Genomic DNA, 25,761 nt, shown 5'->3' with positions numbered 1-25,761 from the left:
TTTGGTTTCCTTGAAGCAACTGTGAGGTTCCCACAGCCCTGCATCCAGGCTGCCTAGGTCAGGAGCACTGACAAAGAGCGAGAGAGGGCACAGGGGAAGGAGTAGCAACTAGAGCATGCAGGACCCGTAAGCCACGTGAGGATCCAGGAGACCCAGGGCAGTAGGGAGTCCTTGAAGGTCCTCTTCTGTGCAGTGATGAAATAGATGTGTGTTTGCGATTAAATTGAAGATGTGAGACACTTTAAAAGCATCCTGTTTATACTCCTTGGGATCTTTCAGACCTCCCCCGACATGATTGTAGGCCCTTGATCCTGGTGTGACGTTCAGGAATTCGTTCTTTCCTCCAGGTTCTCAGATCCAACTTTATACATCAAACCAGACATTCCTACCTGATGGCATTTGATGGCATTGTTTTGAATAGAGAATGGGGTCCTTGGGTCTTTTTCGAAAGGAGTGTATGGCACATCCTGTTTGCTCATGCCACTTTCAGAAGTAGATTTGTATTCTTTGTTATGCTCTTGGTTCCATTTCTTTTTTTTTTTTATTTTTTTTTAAAGATTTTATTTATTTATTCATGAGAGACAGAGAAAGAGAGAGAGAGAGGCAGAGACACAGGCAGAGGGAGAAGCAGGCTCCATGCAGGGAGCTCGACGTGGGACTTGATCCCGGGACTCCAGGATCGCGCCCTGGGCTGCATGTGGTGCTAAACTACTGGGCCACCGGGGCCGCCCCTCTTGGTTCCATTTCAAGCACCATATGGCCCATTCCAGCCTCATGCCGTTCTTTGAAATGTGTTGTGAGGTTGTTAGTCTCCTCTCTAGGCCCACGAATCCCATCCTGACCGAGGCCCTCTTCGCCTCAGGACACTTCTCTGCAAGCCTCTCAAATTCTAGTGCTTCCTTCTTGCAGCACAGTGCGTGATGCCATGGGATTGGCACTTCTTAAGCCTGGCCGTCACCTTGTTCTTCTGTGCAGAGGCGTTTCAAATTCAAGAGCCCAGAATCTCACTCCAAGCTGACTTAGCCCTCGAGGTTGGTCTTCCTCAGGCCACCGTCCACAGGGGCCATATACAATCCCCTTTTCACCTGCACTGCCTATTAGTTGCCCACCCCTTTTCCAAAATATTCTTTCAGTTTACCACTGCCCAACCAGGTCACCAGACACGCACAATTTGATGAGTGCTGCAGTAGGAGTGGGGGCCTCCAGGAGGAGGTGATATTTAAGACGAGGGCTAGGTGAGGGGGTAGTAGTGCTCTGTGATGAGCTACAAGTGCCACCCATGGTTTGGTGAGTGGGATTTGGAGGGACGGGCTGTGAGGGGAGAGTCGGAGACTACTTCAGAGATTACAAACGTAGCCCAGGCTATGAAGGAGGAGGAGGTTAAGCTGGTAAAGGAAATAGGGTCAGATTTTGTGTTTTAGAAAAAAATCACTCTGGTAACAACTCCGGTGGCCGAGAGGAGAAGCAGAGGTGAGTGGCACGTGGGCAAGAGAGCAACGTTCCCTCCTGGGCCGGCGCAAGGGTACTGAGCTCGGCAGGGTTGGGCGGCCCGAGCATGGAGCCTGCTCCCAGCTCCCAGCTGCATCCCTCAGTAGGTGCTAACCTCCAGCAGTTGGACTCTCTGGTCCTCCCCTATAGGGTGCGCGTCGTAGCCGTACCTCATAGGGTGGCTCTTCTCAGGATGGACTGTTGTGGGACCAACCGAGCTAATGTTTACAAAGCATTTTGGATACCGCCTGGCTCTGCAAGGCTTATTAAGTGACGGGAAGGGTGCCGTAGCCCCGTAACTCGATGTCTCTGTGACTTTATGGTCCCTTAGACCTTAAGAGCTGAGTGGCCATCTAAAGCCTGAGGGAGGGCCCCCTTGGTGGTTGCAGTTTCCCCAATAACACATCACTCACCCCAAGTTCCCTGCCATAGGAGGACACTCAAGATTCTGAAATCTCTTGATGAATTTGGTTTTACCTAGTTCAAAAGCTGTCAAAATGTGTTAGAAACAGTTGAAGTAATAGTCAAAGGGACTTATTAATCATTCAAACACCGCCCCCCCCCCCCCCCCCCCCGTCCTCTTTTCTAAGGTACCACTTCGGAAACAAGAAACAGTTTGGACACTGCTGTTCTGGTCAAGTCAGGGAGATGTAAGTGACTCACCCAAGGTCACACAGAGAGCTGATGGCAGATTTTTTTTTTTAAAGATTTATTTATTTATTTATTTATTCGTGAGAGAGAGAGAGAGGGCGGGGGGGGGGGGCAGAGACAGAAGCAGGCTCCATGCAGGGAGCCCAACGCGGGACTTCATCCCGGGACTCCAGGATCATGCCCTGGGCGGAAGGCAGGTGCTAAACTGCTGAGCCACCCAGGGATCCCCCCTGATGGCAGATTTGAGGCTGGAACTGCTTAGTGGCTCCGTCCCTCCCTATTAGATCAGAGGCTCTCAATTTTGGCAGCTCTTGAGACTCCCCTGCGGAGCTTAAAATAGATCAGTGATAGGACCCCACCTTTAGAGATAGTGACTGATGGTGTGACAGTGAAGCCCTGCATCAGACGGCGCTAGATTTATTCAGTCTTTAGTGACAAACTTTCTTTATGTAAAAACTCTTACACATTTGAGCTGTGAAAATTATTAATTGCATTTTTAAAAATAACTGTACCAGCGTTTCTAGCATAGCCATGCAAAGGTGTTCTCAAAAGCAGGGTGTTAATAAAAACCATTTCATTTCCAAAAAAAAAAAGGCAGGGTGTTGCCCCTCTGGGCTCTGCTTCACTAGTCCCCCACCCCCCTTCCCGCCCCCAGGTTTTCTCTTGACTGCTTAAAAATTGCCCAGATATTTTATCAGAGGATTGTTGCAGTGCCTTCAGAATGCTTTGCCTCATTGAAGGAAATGGTTGGATTGCTCGTCAGAAAAATGCCAGAGTTGCTTTTTAAAAAAATGTAGTAGCATCGCGTTGCAGTGAGGCTCCTTATTTCACGGGGTTTGATCTTCTTTGATTCAAATCATGGTTCTGGAAACAAGATACGTTAGGTGTAACAGAATCTGTGCCCAGACACGGACACAGCCGCACAATTGCTCCTATTCCATCCCTCACCTGCCCCTGCCACAGCTTCCTTAAAGGTGTTTACTGGGTTTCCATTTAAATCAACTGCAGAAGGACTGGGTGTGCGGGTTTTATTCAGGCAGCCTTGGGGCCTTTGGGGAATTGGATGTTGTAAGCAAGAAATCCTTTTCTGTTGCCCCTTTTCCCTAGTTGTAGGAATGTAATACGGCAACGCGTGCTTCACTAATGGGGCAAGTAACCAGAGCTAGTGGTGAGTAAAAATCACGCTATCATTGCAAAGTAATGATGAGCATAAACAATCCTGCAGGCTGTGTGGAATGACAGTGCATCATTTCCATTTGTGAGCAAGTCAGAGGAACTGCTAATCCCACTGTGCTTGGTTGCCTTGCATTGATAATAATAGGAAATGCTAAATTTCAGAGGTTGGTGAAAATAGAGATTCCTAGATTCAGCGAGTTCGATCCACAGATGCCCTAAATTAAGAACATTTTCCAAGGGGTTCAGTTTTATTTCTGGTTGATAACCACTTGTACCTACTTCTAATTCTTTGTGTGTGTGTGTGCATGCGCTCTTGCATTCCTTATCTCACACTCCTCCTTCCCTCCACGCATGCCCCAAGTCCCAGAATACTAGATAAACCGGTACGTCCTTTCATCGCCTTGTGCCCAGTCCTGTTACAGAGGCTAGCAACAGTGGCTTCTCAAAATGTCATGAGGCCCACGTGGCAGGGAGCCCCGAGGGCAGGCTGTTCAGGGCCTGTGCAGCACCCCAAGCAAGACAGCAGGGGCCCGGGCTCCTTCAGACTTCCCGACCCACTACACTGAGCTCTTAGCCCTTTTTGCAAGAGATTCATTACCTAGCGACTCCCTGGGTATAAATCACCATTTGAACCTCGTGAAACACCCCCATAAGGAGCCCTCGCCCGCTGTTTACTTAGTAGGCAACCGTGGCCCAGGGATGTCCCACTCCGGAGTGACCCACCCAGGGTCTAACGCCTGCACCACCTCCCTGATCTGGGCCCACCAAGATCACTCCCATGATCGGCAGTGAAGATGCCACTAGAACTAAACTCTTGTACCTTTGAAGTTCTTGTTTTTTCTACTGTCCTCTGAGTTCGAGTGCTTTTAGCTGTTCATAAGTGCTTGTTACTGTCTGAATTTGAATGTCTTTTTAGCGTGTTATTCAACACCTGGCAGACATCCTAACTTTTACTCTGTCCTAATCCCCACAGCATAGCCTGAGTGATCATTTAAAAACATAAATTAAGTTTGTCACCCCCACCTCAGTCAATAGCTTTTTGTTACTCTTAGGCTAAAGCCAAGATCCTTCATGTGTCCTGGAAGGATGGGGTACTCTGGCTCCCACATCCCTGCACAGCCTCATCTCTCCCCCCAACCCCACCTTTCCTGCATCACCCCTCTATTCAGTCATGTGGTTCAGTCTCCACTAACACATCATGCACCTTTCTACCACAGGGCCTTGGCATCTGCTCTTTCTACTGCCTGGTGGTCTCTCCTCATTATCTTGTGAACTTCCAAACAGCTACTAGGTTGCCTGCGTGTCCCCAGGTAAACTCCTCCAAGTGCCCCTCTGCAAGCTGGCCTTCTGGCATCAAGAACCTCTCCTTATAGCCCTGACCAGAATTGTGATCTTATGTTTGTTTGTGTGATTATTTCATCAGTATGTGTCTTCTCCACTGGATTAAGGTCAGACCATATTGGGGATGCCTGGGTGGTTCAGCGGTTGACGTCTGCCTTCAGCCCAGGGTGTGATCCCAGAGTCTTGGGACCGAGTCCTGCATCAGGCTCCCTGCATGGAGCCTGCTTCTCCCTCTGCCTTGTCTCTGCCTCTCTGTGTGTCTCTCATGAATAAATAAATAAAATCCTAAAAAATCAGACCATATCTGTTATCTCTTCCAGCCATTTTTTTTTATCCCCAGGATCCACTTTGCACCTGTCATATAGGGAATGCTCAGTATTTGTTCACTGAAAATCAACTTTTTTTCTCAGCACATGGCACAGAATTGAATAAAAGTGAAATTTAAAGGGCACAAATGGAGTAATGGCGTAGGTCACCATAACTGTACAGTACTTTCCAGCATCATTCTAAGGTAGAATAAAAGAATTTTATATAATGGCTTTTGCTAGCAAAGGATTCAGTATTCATTGCTGTGGGGTAGATATGCCAATAGTCAGAGGTGGGTGTTCTATGCACCCTACCTGTTTAACTACCTATGCATCTTACCTATGTAATTAATTAATGCAATTAATTTAAGCTCACAAGAGCTTAATGTGTATTTCAAACATAGTTCTTAAAAACATTGATTTGAAACAGTCTAGAAATAATTCAGAGACTAAATCCATACTAGATGAGGGTACACGGGAATGCGGAACTTTAGGGTAGGAAGAGGAAACAAAGATGCTGAGTACCAGCTGGGAAAGTGAGGGAGGCAGGAAATAAGAGAAAGAGATTTGAATTGGCTGCATCTTAGACTGGGTGTCGAAGGAAAACATGCTCTAAAAATACAGGATGTAGACCAAAGAGAGCGAAAGGGCTCTAAAGGGGGGAAATGGGCCTGCCGGTTTCCCCATGAAGAGCCTGCAGAAAGAGCGTAGCTTTCCCCAAGGACTCCAGGCCCCACGTGCTCTGGGGCTGCAGGAGGGAAGTGACCAGTTGGACGGCAAAGCTGGGCTCGGGAGGACTTAGCTGGTGGCACGGGGCCCTACCTCACCCCTCCACACAGCGAATCCCGGTAGATCTCGCCACCAGGGAGCAGCTGGGCTTGCAGGGCATCGTGGGCTCCTGGCCTGGGCTGAGAAGCACAGAGCGCTGCACCGCTGGGCCGGTGCGGGCAGCAGGGTCACTTCCCCTGGACTGGTGCAGGCAGCAGGGTCACCTCCCCGGGCAGGTGCGGACAGCAGGAACACCTCCCCGGGCTGGTGCGGACAGCAGGAACACCTCCCCGGGCTGGTGCAGATAGCAGGGTCACCTCCCCGGGCTGGTGCGGACAGCAGGGACACCTCCCCGGGCTGGTGCGGACAGCAGGGTCACCTCCCCGGGCTGGTGCGGACAGCAGGGTCACCTCCCCGGGCTGGTGCAGGCAGCAGGGTCACCTCCTTGGGCTGGTGCGGACAGCAGGGTCACCTCCCCGGGCTGGTATGGGCAGCAGGGACACCTCCCCCAGGCTGGCGGGAACAGCAGGGACACCTCCCCCCAGGCAGGTATAGGCAGCAGGGATACCTCTCTGGGCTGGTGTGGGCATCAGGGTCACCTCCCTGGGCTGGTGGGGACAGCAGGGACACAGCCTGAGCACCTGTGCCATGTTTGGACTCCACTGTTTGCCAGCCTGAGACCGGCCACCAAGCAGATGCGCTGAGCGCCCTGCCTCGCGGGGTGCATGGGACCCTGGGAAGTAACCAGCACGGTTCTCACCCCTTGTCGCCTCTCCCCCACCCCCAGGAATCGGAAGGCGTTTCCTGTCACTACTGGTCGCTGTTCGACGGTCACGCGGGCTCCGGGGCTGCCGTGGTGGCCTCCCGCCTGCTGCAGCAGCACGTCGCCGAGCAGCTGCAGGACATCGTGGAGATCCTCAAGAACTCTGCCGTCCTGCCACCCACCTGCCTGGGCGAGGAGCCCGAGGGCACCCCGGCCCACAGCCGTGCCCTGACCCGCGCCGCCTCGCTCCGCGGAGGGGTGGGCGCCCCCGGCTCCCCCGGCACCCCTCCCACACGCTTCTTCACCGAGAAGAAGATCCCGCACGAAAGCCTGGTCATCGGGGCCCTGGAGAGTGCCTTCAAGGAGATGGTAGGTGGGCGGGGGGGGGGGAGACCCAGGGGTGGGAGGCCTCACCCAGGCCAGACCCGGGTCCCCTGCACTTGGGTGGCTGCGCTTGGCCTTCTCCCCTTGATAGCAGGCCTTCCGGCCTCAGCACAGGTTGGCCCAGAGTCCCCGGCCTGGGGCGCTGGCAAAAGTTAAAAAGATGAAAGTGGGGGGCGGGGGGCAGCCTTGAGGTACCAGGCCGTTTACACGTAGGCAGTCGTGCTTCCCCTTCTGCGGACTCTGATGCCAGCTGGTAGGCTGCCACTGCATCAAAAGGCGAGCGTCCTTGCCATCTGCACATGTGTACCATTCCAGGTGTTTGGGGGGAACAGAGCTTTGACCAAAGGGCCCAGAAATACCTTTCCTGCACAAATGTGCTCTGAGAACAGCTCTTACCACGATTGGCCATGTGGTTCTTAATGCTTGTTGCGGGGTGGGGGTGGGTACCTGCTGGAGGAGAATCGAGGGGCCAGTACCCGAAACCAATTGCTTTACTGGGGAGCAGGGATTTGTGTGTACATCGAGATTTGGACGTGTCTGGTCAAAGAACTGAGCCTCACCCCCTCTCAGCCTCCGCCCCGAGAACACGCATGCGATCAACGGCGCGCAGCTGCTCTCACCGCGTGCCCTGTCGCGCGGCCTGGCGAGGGCCACCCCCATACTACCCACTTCCCTCTCCGAGCTCCCACTCTGCTGAGGCAATTATTTTGGGTCGAGAGATCTTTTCCTTCCTGAGCACCAGCCTGCGCCCAAGTCATCGAGCAGGAGATATTTAAAGGTGTCACAAGGATGTGAGTAAAGCGAGCGTGCTGTATTGTTCTTAAAACCTGGGGATGCAGAAGTGACGAGCTGTTGTTAAAGGATCGAGTGGCTCGGAGCGGCCAGGAGCACCTCGGAGCACCTCCCCAGAGCGCAGTGTACACGGTGCCCGCTCCGGGATTAGGTTGCGTGCCCAGGGGACGGGAAGAGTGAATACTGTGGCTCGGCGCCCCACACCGTCTGATTAGCTTACGAGGCCAAATAGGTCATGTATTCGCACCTCGTATTTGCACCGTGCCCTCACCTTCACCCATCCCTTCTTAGGTCACCTTGTGTCTCTCCTTGTCACGTAGGTATTTACCCTTTGATGAGCCGGTGGTTTACAATGCACCTGTCTCAGGAGTGTTTGGTAGCCTTCAGTCCCAGGAAGAGCACCAGGAGGCTAGAGAAGAGCATTTAGGGAAAAAAAGGAATCAAGGCAGTAAAGTTGACTCCTACTCAGGATTCGTATAAAATCTCATTCTCCAGCTGTCCTAGAAGCTCTGAGGGGAGTGTTTCTCCACGCCGACGTTCAGAATGCTAAGTATTTAACTGAGGTAAAAACGTGGCAGCAGGCTATTCTTCTAATGGGAGAAAAAAAATCAGCTTCCACAGCAGGAGTGAGAAACAAAGGAAATTTTGGGTTTTTCGTTTCCTTCTGTGATTGCTTCTGCCCTGGGACATCTTTTACTTGGCCCTGCTGTATTCTCCGTTCTGTCCACTAGAGGCCAATGTCACCCTGAGGCAGGCAGGCCTCCACCGTGGTCGCCGGCTGTCCCCGCCCCTTAATGGCTGGGGCTCCCAACAACCACTATACTTGAAATGGAGGCTCATTCAGAAAAATACTTAGTAAGGGGCCTCATTCCTGTCTTTCAAATTTTCCCAGCTTTTAACAAGTCAATTCATTACCTGGCATTTTTACTTTGGAAACTTAGCAAAAAGATCATTTCACTTTCCTGTGTTTTTCGTTCAGTTGATGAATATTTGATCAGAACTAGCTCTACACCAGGTCTAATTGGGCAAAGAACATTGAGCAAACTAGGCAAAGACGAGTATTAAATGAGTAAAATACAAGCAGAAAGGGCCTTGAGTGGAGAAATGCAGGATGAGGTAGGAGCCCGATAAAGACACGAAGCCAGGGTTCCCTTGGGGAAGTGATGCTGGAGGAGATTATTTAGGAAGAAAGGAATCAAGGTAATAAAATTGACTCCTACTCAGGCTTCGTATAAAATCTCATTCCCTAGCTGTCAGAGACGCTCTGATGGGAATAAGTGTTTCTAGACATCAGTGTTCAGAATGCTAAATTTTTAATTCAGGTAAAAATGAGGCAATAAAAATAAAAAATTGTGGTAAAAATGAAGCAGACAAAACACAGGAGGCCATTTCCACGGACAGCTATATCAGAGAACCCAGATGGGCCTGAGGCAACAAGCTGATGTCGAGGGTAGGAATGATGGATGTAAGTTGAATTGGAGAGGTGTTCTGGAACCGGCCTGTGGATGACCTGGTGTGACATATTATGAAATTTTGGCTTTAAGCCATATCTAGTCTCCAGTTCATCCCAGCCTGCAGCTTCCTCTTTGACCAAAGGGCCCAGAAATACCTTTCCTGCACAAATCTGCTCTGAGAACAGCTCACTTCAGTTTTTCCCAGATTGTCTGGCTAGCCACCAGCACTCCAGAGGCCTACGTGGACTTTACACCGTGGGCCTGGCCTTATTAAATGAGAAGGTTCATCGTTCTTTGGTCCACGTGGTGCATGGTAGGGTGGCCCTGCCTTCTGCTCTGCTAGAGACTGAGCCAGTTGATGCCTGTTGGCCCAGAATAATTATTAATACGCGTCCCCTTTTACTCTCATAAATGTCCATATTTGGATAATGTCTTATGCTTACCCTAGTTACAGAGAGATGCTCTTTTTTTCTTTGCTTCATCAGAGACTTCGGGAGAAATCTACTCAGTGTCATAGAAATGTGCCTGCCTTAGACATTGAGTTATGGAGGGTGGGCTTTAGAACCCACAGCACAGAAATCATACAGTGCACCTTCAACTTAAGGCCATTGCCAACTCGTATAAGATACTTTTTCTCTGGACACCTGGTGGCTCAGTCGGTTAAGCATCTGCCTTCGGCTCGGGTCATAATCCCAGGGTCCTAGGATCGGGCCCCCACATCGGGCTCAGTGGGGAGCCTGCTTCTCCCTGTCCTCCCCACTTGTGTTTTTTCTATCTCTGTCTCTCTCTGTCAAATAAATATATAAAATCTTAAAAAAAAAAAACTTTTTATTTCCCCTTGCATTATTATATTTTTGAGAGTCAGTGCTTGGAAGCAAACTTTGGGGGGTTTTTTTGAAATGCCCACCCTACAGCTGATTTCCTTGTTGGCCCGGTCTTGCCGGTTTCTCCTCCTGCCTTTCAGAGTGGGGCACGTTTGGAATTTCCTGAGTATTCCTGAAGTTTTTCCTCACAGGAGCCAGCCACTTTCTGGCTTTCCTGTTTCTAGGTGTTCTTTAGGTATTGCAGGTTTGGGCTTATTCTGATCCTCTCTAGTAGAAAAATTCGGTGGTAAATGAGATTCCATTATTTCGGCTTTGCGGCTTTCTTACTTTCTCTCACACTTTTCGTGCCTAAGAATTCCCCAAGCCCAGCACCTAAAACTGAAATTTGCCTCCCTGATGACATCTTGGCAGCTACCCTCCCTGAGATGCAGAAGTAGCTTACAGTATCCTTAAAGGCGAAGCTTGCCTTTCCCTTGGGCTTTTGCTTTACGTACAGCAGCTTAGCATCCTCAGAATCACAGGTCTTGGGTCTCTCTCTCTCTCTCTCCCCCACAGTGTCCTCTATCACTAGTATTTATTGAGCCTCTGTTTTATGGCTAGCATTCTCCTAGGCACCATGGGGTCTAGAAATAAAGGGTTGGATTTTATGTCGGGGCGGGGGGACATTTGGAGTCACACGTTGTATGCATATTGAGATAGAGTATCTCCTTTATTTTGATATTCTAAGTCATGTTAAGCGGGGTAGAGAGAGATGCAGGTAGCTATCTGAAAGGGAGCATTGGTTAAAATGACGGAGAAACCCCACAGCAGAATAAACAGTACTTATTTCCAGGAAAAAGTAGGTACTGGTAGCAAAACACAGACTACCAGAAGCGGAGAAAAGGCTTTGAACCAGTGAGATGAGAGCAGTTTCATCAAACACTGTGAGGTTCTTTGAGGTCACTGCTTTTCCTTTCCTCTTTGATCCTCCAGTGCCTGCCACAGTGTGTGGCTTGTGGTGAAGGTGACCCCTGACCCCCGGCCTCTAATCCTGCCTGTGCTTTCTGTTGGGCCCCCTTTATTGTATCTCGTCTTGGATCTGCCTTCCCACTGAGCACCTGCATAGTCCTGTGTCCACCATGGAAAGGGAGCCACGGTTTCCTAAAGGACCAGGATCTCAGGAACTCCTGAACTGGTATCAGTTCTGCTTCCTCACGCGCTTTGTCACAGTGGCCACCTAGTTCAGCGGCTGGGTTTGTGTCCCCTGCGGTGTTAGGCTGTTGCTGGGCCTGGGATGATAGATGCGAAAGCGATAAATGTCCTCTCGGTCCTGGTGTCACGCGGCTCCTTGCCTCCCCACCCTCCCACGGCAGGGTCTCCTCGCCAGCATCTCCCGCTCTTGAGGGGGCTCGTGTCCACGGATGGACACAGGAGACCTCCTGGCTGCAGGAGACCGTTGCCTCCCTCGGAATTCCAGCCCAGTCTGCCCTGATTCGCCTCGTCACCTACCTCCTGTAGGATCTGAGTTCTGGACAAAGGCGGGAGAAATTTCAAACTTGTCTTTCCTTTTCAGCGTGGGTATAGGGTCATCACCACAGTGAAGAATATCTTAGAGGTCTGGTTGTTACGAAGGAAGAAGACAGCAGTGTTTTCACTCATTAAACTACCATACATCTTCTTGTTACTGAGCTAATGACTGGAAATAGCACTCAGCGTGGATTTATTGGTTAAAAAAATGTATGGTGACACTTCGGTGAAAAAGAGGATAAATGCAAAGCTTATTTGTAGTGCATGAATCCCAGTGTTTTCAAAAATCAGCATATTCATGGGACACTATGGACCTGCATGTCGGTCTGTGTTTAATGAAGCTAGTTTTGTTTTGTTTTCAGTGGAAGGGGGGGGTTCCCCCAAGAAGGAAGGAGCATGTGATTTTGCCAACAGCCGGCAGGTGGCAACACGAGGCAGGCCTGGTTTTCCTCCTTCCCCCGTTGCCTGGCTGACGGATTGGCTCGTTCTCAGAATAAACCAAAATCCGACCAAGGTACTGAAACCATGCAGAATCTTATTATCTGTGACTGACACTATTAGCAGAGTGCTCAGAGCCGTGTTTTAACTCATCTACGGCGAGCTGCCGAGCCCCGTGGACACTCCCCAGTGCTCACTCCCTTTCGTTGTCTCCTGCTGCTGCCTTTCTGCAACCTGACATTGGTAGGAAACAAAGAATGATTCTGGAGTTGCGTCATCTCTAGGGCTTTCCAACCAAATCACAACCCTCCTGAGCAGTATGTTTTCTTTCTTGCAGGCCTTTCCTGCTGAATTAGTCTCCTTTCACCTCTCTCTCTTCTTTCCCTTCATTGCCTTCCTTGAAACAAAAAGGAGCAAAATAAAAATCCCAAGTCTTTAAAAATTGGGTCCATTCTTAGGATTTAGAGATAAAAATCTGGCTTCAATGTAGTATTTAGACACACAGTACAGGATAAATCAGTGCTGCTAAATAGAAGATGGCCTTGAGAGACCTCAGAGGACTCTTGACTGAGCAGATAAAACAATTACCTTGTTAATATTATGAGGTGTTGGTCCTTTTAGATCATACTTGAAAAGGAATGACAGTAAATGCATGTGTTTTGCTGTACGTTACTCTAGACTTATGTCTTGGGGTTTGTTGACAGATAAAATGGGCAAATTTTCCAAATTAGTCCTTGGTTAGTACAAAGCAGGGAGCAGTTTTTCCTGTTATTTCATTTATTTTTTGGAAATATACCCAAACTTGAGGGTTTATAAAATAATAATAACTATACATTTATATATATGTGTGTATGTGTATATGTGTGTGTGAGTGTAAAGTGTGAGAAGCTTAAGCTAATTGGAAAAGTTGAGGGTTTGAAGAAAACGAGTAGTTAATTCAGCAGTAAATATCTTTATTGACTTCATTTATCATGTTTGATCTGATAGTAAAAGAACCATGCAGATGGTCCTTTAATGTTCCTTTCAGTACTAAGATTTTGTGAAACATCTTTTAAAGAGGAGTAGGTGGTGTAGGAAAAAATAAATGTGCTATTTTGGCTTCTAGGGAGGGGAAGCAATTATTTTTAGACTATGTTCTAGTTACACCCAGTTTTAGAAGAAATGGAAGAGTGTATTTTAATGTCAGTGAATCCTTCAGGGGGATGAAGTCTATGGAAACACATCTTTCAAATCCTAGTCACTGTGATCCCAGAGAGCACATGTGTAATTAAAGTGCGTGTGCACACATACGGATCTGCACACACGTGCACGCACACACGCATATTGCCACACAAATGGTGGGGGGGTGAAAGCATGAGCATATTAGAGTTTCCCCAATAAAAAGTAGCTAGACGTTAGTCCACTGTTTAAGTGACAGTACTGCCAAATTTAGCACTCCTTCTGCTGAGGAAAGTACAGGGGGGACGTAGTTGGAATACAGGAAAAGATGAAAGAAATGATGAAATCAGAAAAAAATATTGAATCGCACTATTAATGTAATAGCAAGGGATTAATTGGGTGAGCTAACTGGAGCATCTCCCCCCAGACGAAAGGCAAATAGGAACTCTGCTGTAGCAGAAAATCATAGTGTCGTACGTACATTCTTACCTCGATTCTTCTTAAGAATTAAATAATCTTATAATCAGATTTCCTTGTGACGTTAGCCATGATACATAATGCACCTGTGATGCAGAATAGACTTGCCCGTCTGAGTCCCACCGGAAAGTCCTGCCACGGATGGTGCTTTCACGTGGATTCTGTGTATCACGGCATTTTCTTTTGGATCTCACCAGTGATTTAAGTCATTGAAGCATTGTTCACACGCCAGTCCATGTATAGCATGCAAGCCGTTGGATGCTCAAGGGATTTTTTTTTTTTTTAATAAAAATTGTCTTCCATTCAGACATTAGGTATTCAAACAAATGTTGATTGTGGCTATGAAAGGATACTTGCTGTTATCCCCAGCAATTCCTTCCAGTATATTCAGAAGAGTAGTGTAGTAGTAGCATGGAGCGTGGACTTGATGTACCGGTTTCTATATTAATTTGATGAAATATGTGTCTATCACGATATCAGCTTTATATTATTTAGATGCAACAGGAAGGGGATATATCCATCCACAAACTGCTTTGTGAATTGGGTTGTTGATCCTGGTTTTTGCACATTGTTTGGAGCTCGAACAGACCAAACTTCTGACAGCTTGACGTTTTCTTTCCACTTCCTCATGACAGTCTTTTTGGCTGATCTCCATGGCTCTCCTTCCGCCCCTCGAGGCTCCTGCCATCCCTGCACAGGTTCTGCTAACCAACCATTCATTGTTCTCAGTTGACTGCATCTGAAGCGAGACATGGGTTCCTACTTAATCATCATCTCCATGAGCATTTATTTGCATTGCAATCTTTTCCTTTGTGAATTACGAACAGGGGTCAGGGGTGAGGACATAATTTGGAAACTTGGGCCTTCTCTTCATCTGCCCAGTTAACAGGCATTTCTTCAGCTGTCTTTTTTTTTTTTTAACCTAGCCTGGTATTGGTGTTAAGGGTCGAGCAGGAGAGGTGTCTATTCTCAGTCATGAAGCTTCTGGGGCCTGGGAAGGATCTGGATGGGCAGCTAAGCCCCTCACACATAGCATCCAATTTAATCCTGACAATAGTCCTTTATGAAACTAACTGATACAGGGTTTGAGTCCAGTTTTTAAGTCCAGTGTAGTCTTCGAAGGCGGTCCTCACACTTGGCTCTGCAGGCCTTCGGTGTTCTTGCCTGCTCGCTCCCTTAATGCAGTTTTTCTTCACTTCCAAACTCCCGCACCCCGCATACACAGGTTCTTACCCCCGCCCCTCGCCCTTACCCAGTTGATCCCCCCGTCAGTTAGTTTCTCCCAGATCTTGTACTTTTTATCTACTGACTTTTTAACAGCACGCTGATCTTCATCTGTCTCCTTGGCTTAGGCTCTTCTCCTGTTGCCAGTTTCTCATTGGTGATTCATCTGACCTTGTATGACCACCTCCGGAGCCAAGCATTTGCTGATAAACGCTGGGCTACTTGGATTATCTCCTCCCTTCTCCAGGAGGAGGCTGGTTGAAGCAGCAGAGTGCTAACTCCGTGGGTTTCTAAGAACCACGAAGTGCCCTGGCCCTCGGGAGCATCCTGAGAATCAGCCAGGGCACCACTTCCTCACCAGCTTCCTTCTCCCTCCCTCCACCCTACCTGGCCTTTACTATGGAACATTTGGCATTATTTCAGCCAACATTCAGTGTCTTTTCCTAGCTCAGCTCACATTTTTCTGAGGTCACGGAACCTGTGCGTCTGTCACTGACACAGAATTTTGCAAAGACCTCTGTCTTGGATGATACATATCTGTCAGTGGAAGTCTTGGTCTGGTTTTAGTTTTCTTGGGAAGGCCTCATTAGGCGGCAGGTAATAATAAAGCTTTGGAGGAGGAGAATGAGCTTGAAATCCAAACTCCGGGGATCCCTGGGTGGCTCAGTGGTTTGGCGCCTGCCTTTGGCCCAGGGCGCAATCCTGGAGACCCGGGATCGAATCCCACATCGGGCTCCCTGCATGGAGCCTGCTTCTCCCTCTGCCTGTGTCTCTGCCTCAATCTCTCTCTCTTTCTCTCTCTCTCTCTCTCTCTCATGAATAAATAAATAAATCTTAAAAAAAAAAAAAAAAAGAAATCCAAACTCCAACCAGGTAAATAGGGGCAAGTTACCGCCCCCTCTTCTGCGTCCGAACGTTGAGGTTAATAACAGGATCGTAGGATCAGCTCAGATCTCTATGTACAGTGCTTCACGCCCTGCCTGACACAGAAGACGTGCTCAGTGAATATTGGATGCTGCTGTGATTGTGTCACTGTTGTGAATCAGTGGCTGTCGGAAGATGAAGTCAGATCAGAGCTTGGGAGCTTCTATCTTTGATTAATAAGACCCGGAGTTGACTCCCACCTGCTTTGAATAGAGGACACTGTCCTCCAAGTCACTCCTCTTAGCTCACTGTAAAAGTAACTGTTTATTGGAGACTTTAGGGTTAAAAACATTGCTCGGGTTCAAGTAGTTGTCATTTTCAGCCTATCGTAGTTCTCCTGTGGCAGCTCAAGCAGTCCACACAAAGACTAAATTTCCCACGAGTTATAATATTTATTGAACACAGTTGGCTTCCTTTTTCTCGCTTTTGTTCTGATTAGATCTGTTTGCCATCCCTTGTTCCCTATCTCTGGTCTGCAGATGGTCTAATAGACGACAGTTTTCTCTCGGTGTCCTCAGTGAGAAATGATCTTCAGGTGGTAGGAGAGCACTAAAGATTTTCTTGTCCCATCTTTGAAGCGCATTCAGACTCTGAGAGCTGTGTCAGGGGAGTGAGGCTAAGAAAGTCTTTGATACGAGTTCCTGTACAATCCAGCACTGACTTTGTTTTCTTCTCCAGGACCTACAAATAGAACGAGAGAGGAGTTCATATAATATATCTGGTGGCTGCACGGCGCTCATCGTGGTTTGCCTTTTGGGGAAGCTGTATGTGGCAAATGCTGGGGACAGCAGGTAAGCAGATTGTCTCTGACTCTTGCTGGTTTCATATGCCTTCAATAATTTTTTTTCTTTTTTCAAAGAATTAAATGATTGGCAATAAAATAATTCTGCTTGGGATGGGATATAGGAAAATATGATCGATCCTTCTACATCTGTATAAAATGCATTTAAGATGAATTATCAGGCTGGTATGAAAAGGTAAAGGCTGTCTTCTACTTGTCCCTGATAGCAGTTCACGTATAGACCTGTGATTAATACCTGTGGCGATCTAAACAGGTAGCATCCAAATGTTTTTTGACCCCAGAAAGCTTAGCAGAGACACACAACATGAGCATGAGAGGAGGGAGGAGAGGGATTTGAATGAAGTGGGTGTTTGGAAGGGACCCAGGAGGACTCCACAGCTGGTTCCACTTCTGCTCAGTGACTTTGCTCTGTCCCCTCCCAGAAGTCCAGGAGTTTCTCCTTTTATGCACAAGCCCTCTGAGGCTATATTCTCCTCTTTTCTGGGCTCAGCTGCAAGGAATTTTGGCCAAGAGATTATGGTTAACCCCTACTCTATCCAGCATTACTGAGAATAAGATAAACTTGGGTTTTATTTTAAATAACTGCTGCGTCCTCGCTTTAAATTCACGTGCAGGGAATTTAAAAATTACAGACTTTGTGGAAAGTGTTCTTATATGTATCACGTACTTCTCTGCCCCTTCAGTAATAACATATGTTAGCTTCTTGCTAAAGACTGACTCTTTGTGTTGAAAGCAATCAGAGTACTAGACTCTGTGCAAGATGTCCTCGGAGGACGAGTGATTTCCCTGTGCAGTCTTTGGTCTCAGGATGCCCCCATTCCTCAGTCATGTGCCCTCTTCCAACATCCCTGCTTGCCCAAGCCCGACCCCACTGCCCCCCCCCCCCCCCCCCCCCCGCTACCCTGTCAACATCAGGTCCTGGTGAAGAGGGACTCCCTCCAGCAGCAGAGGAATTTACCTTACTTTTACTTCCATTTACAAAGCTGGAGAGCTTCAGGACTCTTCATTTCCTCTAGTTTCATCATCCTCTCCTAGTCTTTCCACTGAATATTCCAGAGAGTAAGGGAGACTGGACTTCCAAGACAGCAGTATTTGGGGGTTTGACAATTGATGGTTTCTGAAGGTCTGTTTATTTTTAATATGCATGTGGGTTTCCATTAAACTCTATAAGATAATCTCCATTTCATCATAGCATTGTGCTGGGTAAATGGAAATATCTATAGGATACCATATGTATCTCATGGCTTCCATTCCTTAGTGTCCTGTCAGATTCCTAGCAGGGGACAGACTCCTGCTCAGGTGGGTCAACTGGATGAAGGAGTGAAAGGGAGCCCGCTAGGAGCACTGTGGCTCAGAAAGACATTTACTGCCTAAGGCCTGCAGGATGCAGGGAGGAATTGCTGCATCAGAGCCCAGGAGACGGGGTCACTGATGAGAGCCCTCACCAGAAATGGCAGGAGATGGGAGAGGTACTTTGACTTCTTTCTCTTCCCCCCCGCCAACCCCCGTCTGGCCAGGGCTTCCCATTGGACAAGCCCAGCTGGGAGCCAGGTGACAAGTAGCCCAGGGAGTAGTGGTCCCAGACGTCAGCCAGCCAGGGCACTTACACAGACCGAGACAGCATCTCTGGGGTCAGGTCGAGTGGAGGATGCTCAGCACATCTGCTGCTTCTCCTTTCCTTCTCCACCCCAGGGGTTGAGCGTCTCAAAAATGGAAATTCTCAATCTTCGGGCCTTTTAAGACAACATGCTGAGGAGCTGGCCTCGGCTTGTTGTTCTGTTCTGGATGCTGTTTGTTTGGAAATGGATGAGCAGATAAAGAAGTGATGGCCTTCCGCTCTGGGGGAGACTGAGTCAGTGATTGAGCTGTTGCACTCGTGTTCACCTTTGTCTTTATGTCTAGCTCCACGCCCTTTGAAATGAGTTTGCTTTGCCAGCCCTTCCAGTGATGAGGGAGGTAACAGAATGCCCTCGTCCCTGGGGACGGGGCCCACCCCTCATCCCAGGGAAGCACCTCTCACCAGATGATCTCAGACTCAGAAGGTGGCCCAGCTCCTGGGCCCAGAGTATCTTCATGTTGGATTATTCTTTTCATGGCTGCAAGTCCTCCCCCAGACCTTCTCCTCATTTTGAACATAGTTTTCTTCCAAGCTCTTTAACAGAGCCGCTTACCCAGCCAGCGCCTCCGTCCTACTTCCCAGAAGCTCCAGTGCCCTGTCCAGGACCTGCCAATCCTTTTCTGGGCTCTTACTCTCCTGTGCCCCACCCCCACCCCTCAACCCCTTCTGTTTCTAGACCAGATCTTGACCTCCTCATCTATAAAAATGGTGGTGGTGAAGTAAATAATTCCTGAAGTTTCTAGCATCCTATAGGTTATCCCATGAGGAGTGACACTTTTGGAACGTAAAGTGATGCTATACGTGTTGTTTTTTTTTTTTTTTTTTGGTAATTTTTATCCTCCTTCGAGTTTTTGAAATATTACTGTGACACAGGTTCCTGTGTTTCTTTTTTTTTTTTTTTTTTTTTAAAGATTTTATTTATTTATTCATGAGAGATACAGAGAGAGAGAGGGGGGCAGAGACACAGGCAGAGAGAGAAACAGGCTCCATGCACTGGGAGCCCGATGTGGGATTCGATCCCGGGTCTCCAGGATCGCGCCCTGGGCCAAATGCAGGCGCCAAACCGCTGCGCCACCCAGGGATCCCGGGTTCCTGTGTTTCTAAATGTTCATAAAAGTATGGTGTTTTACAAGGTTCTTCCCAATAACTTGAAATGCCTAATAAGTACTTTTATCCTTCTTGAACCTGTAAAGTGTGCACACACACAAATTATTCTATGATAAAATGGTATCTTTAAAAAACTAATAAGCTTAACTACATGTGTAGTGTTCCAGCTCTCGTGTCCAGATCTGAATTTGGGGTTTTATGGCTGATTGTTTGGGTTTGCTGTTCGTGTATGGGTCATGCGTCATATAGAAACCTAAGAGCACTAGGAGTTATTATTTGTATACATGATCTAAAGGATGGCTTATAGGGCACTTACTACGGTTCTGTTTTCGGCTCTTGTATGAACAACAGATTTTCAATATCCTCTTAAGTAGGCTCACTGCCTCGTTTATGTGCTAATACCATTTTATAGGTTATTTGAATTTACAAAAATAGTTACTCCCAAGAAATAGCAACAAAGTGAACTCTGATCAGACTTACATAAATGTAAGTCCATTATCACTTGTGGGCAAGTAGTTACCAATCTGAGGGTTGAATTTAACCAGATGATTAGAACTGATAGAGGTTTCTAGCAACAAGTCCCTGATTAATTAGATGCTGGGTTGGTTTATTATTATTATTATTATTATTGCCAGATACGGCTGCTGTATGTTTACTTTAAATCTTGACGATTTGGGGAGTGAAAGCAAATCTTTGTCTTGGGTCCACTGCCCCAGAATTACACTCAAGAGAGGCTTTGCAGTGGTTTGATTCAGAAGCTGCTGGCGATCGGGAACTAGTTGCTGGGCTGTACAGTGAGCTACGAACGATCTGATTCACCATCAGGCATGTGCCTGTTGGAAGTTGTATTCAGGAAGAGGTGCCTCAGGTTGTCTGTGGCTCAGTGGTTTTTGAGACAGTGGCTACCCTTGGTGTAGGATGGTCCACATTGATACCAGGTGCACAGTCCGGGACCGAGTTACCCTTCTCTCTTCAGCAGAGGTAATGACCCAAAGAGGAACATGCAATAACTACTTGACGCATGGCAGTTGCTTTATTTTTCCTAGGCAAAGGCAGCCAACTGAACACCTAGGGGATCTTAAGGGACCAGGAAAGAAGCAGATGGATGGGCGGGTTTTCATTTCAAGCAAAAAAGAACTGGTAGTATGCAAATATAATGCAAAGCAATATGCAAACTATCACCCATTGTGTTTGAGTCATTGGCTCCTTAGGGCTCTGAGCGATTCTTCAGTTGAGGAAGATGCTTTGACTTCATTTAGAAGATGATTTCATTTTATTTCTAGAGAGCTAAGACACTGAGGGAAGCAAAGCCGTTACCACTCATTTCAAACAGTGTCTCAAAGTTTGGCAACTGAGGCTACATGAACTCATTCAGATTAAAGAAAACCAATTAAGATTTGTTAACCTGATGATTCCACTCTTGCCAAATTTATAGTAAGAGAAGCAGTAAGACATCTAATAAACGCTCGGCACACATTTAATACTGTAACCTCACAGGGAGTCCTAATTTCTCTTAGTAATGGGGTGAGAAGTAGGCATTGTGAGTAGCAGGTAAGTACACTGAAGCACGGTGAGGCAAAGAGATTGGCCCAAGGTCCCACATCCCCCAAGGAGCGGGGCTGCCTGCCATCCAGCCCAAGACTCGAGTCAGAGCACTGTTTTCTTAATGAATGCACTGTACCCTGGGATTTCCCATCCCTGCTAATACTCACAAGGGTTTTTGTTTTTTTTGTTGTTGTTATTTTTCACATTTTCACATCTCTAAAATCAAGGGTTTCTAATTCACATTTTTTTCTTTGCTATTTGGATATAAAACGATGACATACTTTATGATCAGTGGCATCTTTGATTTCACCTAAAATGGTTTATGGGGCATAGCTGAGGGGATGGCTGCACTTAAAGCTATTTTAAATGCATCGCAGTAGTCAGGCAGATAAGCTTTGGGTGGTCCCATTCATTCATTCATTCATTAATACATGATACAAGGAATATTTTCTCAAAATGAGGGCTGCTACCCACTTCCAAAGGTCCCAGAGACCACTGTAAATTTTGTATTTTCATTTTGATGATAATCTATTGAAAGTAAGCATTTTCTGGATTGCCCGGCGGACCATCTTATAAAAGATGACTGCCATGAATTCAGACCCCCATTTTGTCATGTTGACGGTCCTCCTAGGAGATCAGGAAGGTCAGATGTGTTCATGATGTAGCTCTCTCTGCGGGAGTGAACAGGCATTCCACTAATTGTCCAGCCAGGATGTTTTTCTTTCATTTCTCTTTCCCTCATTTTCAAATATCCAGAATTACCACGCACCCCCGCCCCCCCCACCCCGCCATGTAACTTAAAGCTTTCCATACCCATTCTGAAGTGAATTCTTCTGGCAAGTCTGAGTTTTCTTGAGGATAGGAAGTATCAGTATTAGACAAGCCTGATATTTCTAAATTCAAAACTAGTTACAGGGCAGCCCAGGTGGCTCAGCGGTTTAGCGCCACCTTCAGCCCAGGGCGTGATCCTGGAGACCCCGGATCGAGTCCCACATCAGGTTCCCTGCATGGAGCCTGCTTCTCCCTCTACCTCTGTCTCTGCCTCTCTCTGTGTGTGTGTATTTAAATAAATTAAAAAAAAAATCTTTAAAAAAAAATTAACAATTACACCTCGGTAGTGTTTCCTCTCGCAGCCTTCCCCCCTTTACTGGTGGTAAGACAATGAAACATTACCTAGCTTCCTCCAACCCTAGGGAACGTAAAGAACTATTTGTTCCTTTTTATGTTCATGGCCATAAATGCCCAGTACAGAACCTTCCTGAAACTACTTATTTTTTTATTATTTTTTATTTTTTTAAAGATGAAACTACTTATTAATAAGTGGTTCATCTATCCATACCTGCCAGTGACCTGCTACTTTGATGGTGGCCTTCCTCTGAGTTCAGAAATATATTTGATCTTCTTCCATTGACTACATTCAGTTCACCACACCTCTTCCTGTTTCACAGGTATATGAAAAACAGTATAGAGAGAAATGAAAATTAACCACCATTCTCTACTATGAAAGTTGAATTGTCATGTCTACCTTTTTACTACACAGCCCCCATCTTTTTAGTATATATTTACATTATCCCTTATCTATACCATAACCTGTAGAAGGTAATAGCAGAAAGAAAACGTTACTGTCAGATGTTCACAAATACACAGAGACTGGGGTGGCTCAAAACAGTCTCTACTTTTCCTATCAAGCCACTTACTGTCTACACAGAGGGTACCCAAGAGGCCCTTCTCCCTCTGGGTTTTCTTCCTGTCTCCTCCCTTTGGATTTTTTTTTAACCTGTCCCTGACATCCTTTGCCCCAAATCAGTGGTTCTCAAAGTATGGTGGTGCCCAAGCCAGCAGCAGCAGGTGGAACCTGACCTACTAAATCAGAACCCCAGTGGATGGGGCCCAGCAGTCTATTTTAGCAAGCCCTCCAGGTGATTCTGAAATACAGAGGAATCCCTGCTCTGAAGTCTACCGTTGGGCATCTGAGAGAGCTGGGAGGGAGTCACTGTGTCCTCAGGGTTTAAACATTATAGCTCTTCTGGCCTGAGGCTAAAGTGTCAACTCTGAAGGCCTCGAGACATCGTGCCATCCCTTGCTGCAGCCAGACCCGACCTGCAGGGATCTTCTATGGTGATGTTGCCCCTAATGCTCCTCGATGCTGCTGCCTGAGGGGAAGGGGCCTTGCCTGCCCCTCCGTTAGCTGGCTGCCATTTCCTTTTGCCAGCCTGATACCCTGGAACACAGGTCCTCTTCCTTGAAAAGTGCAAGTGAGAGGAAGGATTTCTTGCTTGATCCAGCTCCTGATTTCAGACTCCTGCTGACTGTTGGGTAGTTCTGAAGCCCCCGTCCCATCGTGCACCAGGCTAGGATTCCTGTCTCTGCACTGGGGCAGGCATGCCCCAGTGTGGAATTTTGGACTCTTACGGTTGGGCCCCTGGATGAGTGTACTTCTGGCTGTGGCTGCACCATCCCACCCATCAACTTTCCTCTACTCCCAGCACAAGGAGGTGCTGGGCGGGAAAGGCTCACGGTATTTGTAGAAATGGGATATTTGCACTTAGAAACACTAGAGTGGGGGCAGCCCGGGGGGGTCAGCAGTTTAGCGCCACCTTCGGCCCAAGACCTGATGCTGGAGACCCAGGATCGAGTCCCACATCGGGCTCCCTGCATGGAGCCTGCTTCTCCTTCTGCCTGTGTCTCTGCCTCTCTCTCTCTTTCATGAATAAATAAATAATATATTTAAAACAAACAAACAAAAAAAACACTAGCATGAAACAGTTGTGGTCAAGATGTGACTTTATGTATCCCTGATTGCTGGGAATGAAACAGTAGGTCACTGTCACCAGGGAACTTGCCACCATAGAATCCCAAGGCTGCATCTTTGGGCCACTTCAGCCATCACCAAGAGTCTTAGGGTTCAATCAGCTAAGTTACTGATCATGTAAAATCAGGAAAGATGAGCTAGCATGGTACAAAAAGACCTTTAGTACCTGGGAAAGTGGGCTAAAACTAACCAGTTGAAGTTGAACAACAGTGAAGGTAAAGTATGCTACCAGCTGAAGGAGGGAAAAAACTACCAGGATCCAAGAGCCCAAGCTTACCAGTGGCTCACATTTTTAAAAAATGTACTTAAGTGAACAATAAATTTAGTCTGGTCAGTAGTGTGGTGTAGACACCAGAACCTCATGTAATCCTGGGATGATGCCTTTGAGGTAGAAGGCAAAATAATACCTAATGGTTTTTGTTGGCTTATTTTGTCTCAGGCACTCTTTCTGGTTTCTAGGGCTTTCCGTGAATAACCTGATTAATCCTTACACCAACTCTTTTGGGGGAAGAACTATTATGAATCTTATTTTACACATGAAGTCTCTGAGTGACACAATTCAATATGCGCACGAATGAACAGGAACATTCCAAAGAGAGACCAGAGTGGTGAAGGGATTCAGAACCACATTTGAAGGGATGAGAGAAACCGAGATGAATGAGAGTTTTTTAGTCATGTGGAAAAGTAATTTGTGTTGGTGCAAGAGCTCCTTGGGTATTTGTGAGACATGGGGGAGAGCAGTGAGGGTTGTTCTCCGTGACTGGGGACAGCAGTGACAACCACAGGAGGACAGGGCAGTGGTTAGAAACAGGCTGGGACTGGCTGAGTTGAAATCTTGGCTCTGCCGCTTTTCATCGTCTGTGACATCGGGCCCATCTCCTGCTTCCCGTGCCTCAGTTTCGCTGCCTGTAAATGGAGATGATGGTCGCACCCACTTCCCAGGGAGTATTAGATGAGCAGATGCGAAGGAAGCGCTCACCTCGGAGACCGGTCCATGGTAGCCCCTCGGTAATATGAACTGCTTTATTGTCTTCGTGCTTGGTACACACTCGGCGAAAGCTGTACGCAGATGCAGCTGCCGTGGAAAATACTGGGTTCTCTCTTAGGGGAAATATTTGTGCATCAACTGTATCTCCACCTAGTAAAAATGTTGTACTAAGTAATTTGATTTTTCAGGGTCCCCGTTAAGCACCATGTTTTAGTGGCTTTGGGGGAATCTTTAAAATATTGTGATGTTTCCTTTTTCCTTTTCTATTAGAGAGAGGGAGGAGGCAAAGGGAGAGGGAGAGAGAGAATCTTAAGCAGGCTCCACACTCAGCGCAGACCCTGACACAGTGCTCGACCTCACAACCCCTGAGATCATGACCTGAGCCAAAATCAAGAGTTGGATGCTTAACTGACAGAGACCACCTAGGTGCCCCTCATTTTTCCGTCTCTTAAGAGATTAATGATCTCGTGATTCGTATAAGGAAAAGTACAGCTGTTCCCTGCTGTACAATGGTGTATCAGGTGGGCTAAGTGTGGAAACACAGATCTTCAAATTCACTAGTTTATAGAAGCAGTAGCTTTGTTTCTTGCAGGCATCTGGGGACCCGGGTGTAGGAGGCCCTGTCCTCTTTAACACTTGGCTTCCATGGTTTCTGGGGGCGCGTCTCCATCCAGTCAGCTGGAAAGGGACAAGTGTGTGGAGGGGGAGCAGCTTCTATTTCTATGGCCCTGGCTCAGAAGAGGCACCTATCAAATGTGCATGCTTGCCACTGGCTACGATTCAGATGTGTGCCACGCCAAGAAAACAAGGCTACTGGGACATGTAGTCTAAGTTGTTTTCCCAGGACCAAGGGAATTTACTCCGATGAACATCTGGCAGCTTCAGCCACCACTGGACATTGAGAACGGAACTCATGTTAGGTTCACGTAGTGACGGTGTCTTTGTTTTTGATACGTTTCCCCCATTGAGCTGGTGAAGCTGCAACTTGGATGTCATCATCTTTAATGCCCAAACACCAGTGATCTCTTCTGTTACTTTAATTTTGTCACTGTTAGTCTTAGAAGAGATGCAGTAAGTTCAGCTTAAATTGTCAGATAGCAAAGAACTAGCAGTCGCCCCGTGATCCACTTTCATCTCTGAGAGCATATTTGAATAATGAAAAAGCCTGCAAGTAAATGGCATACCGCGTATGTTTGTCTTTAGAAAGTTCGTCACA

At 47.4% G+C, this 25,761-nt stretch overlaps 1 protein-coding gene across 4 annotated transcripts in view; it reads left to right on the top strand.

Moving 5' to 3' along the window:
* Positions 1-25,761, top strand: part of PPM1H (protein phosphatase, Mg2+/Mn2+ dependent 1H) — a 253,772-nt gene that overhangs the window by 112,440 nt on the left and 115,571 nt on the right. For all 4 annotated transcript variants that reach the window (XM_072843062.1, XM_072843065.1, XM_072843064.1 and 1 more), the window contains exons 3-4: positions 6,517-6,861; positions 16,352-16,464. In XM_072843062.1, the coding sequence (XP_072699163.1) occupies positions 6,517-6,861; positions 16,352-16,464 (458 nt within the window). The remainder of the gene's footprint in view (positions 1-6,516; positions 6,862-16,351; positions 16,465-25,761) is intronic.

The sequence above is a fragment of the Canis lupus genome, chromosome 11 (assembly GCF_048164855.1).
Source record: "Canis lupus baileyi chromosome 11, mCanLup2.hap1, whole genome shotgun sequence".
Lineage (NCBI taxonomy): Eukaryota > Metazoa > Chordata > Mammalia > Carnivora > Canidae > Canis > Canis lupus.
This window is presented reverse-complemented; position numbering and strand designations above follow the sequence as displayed.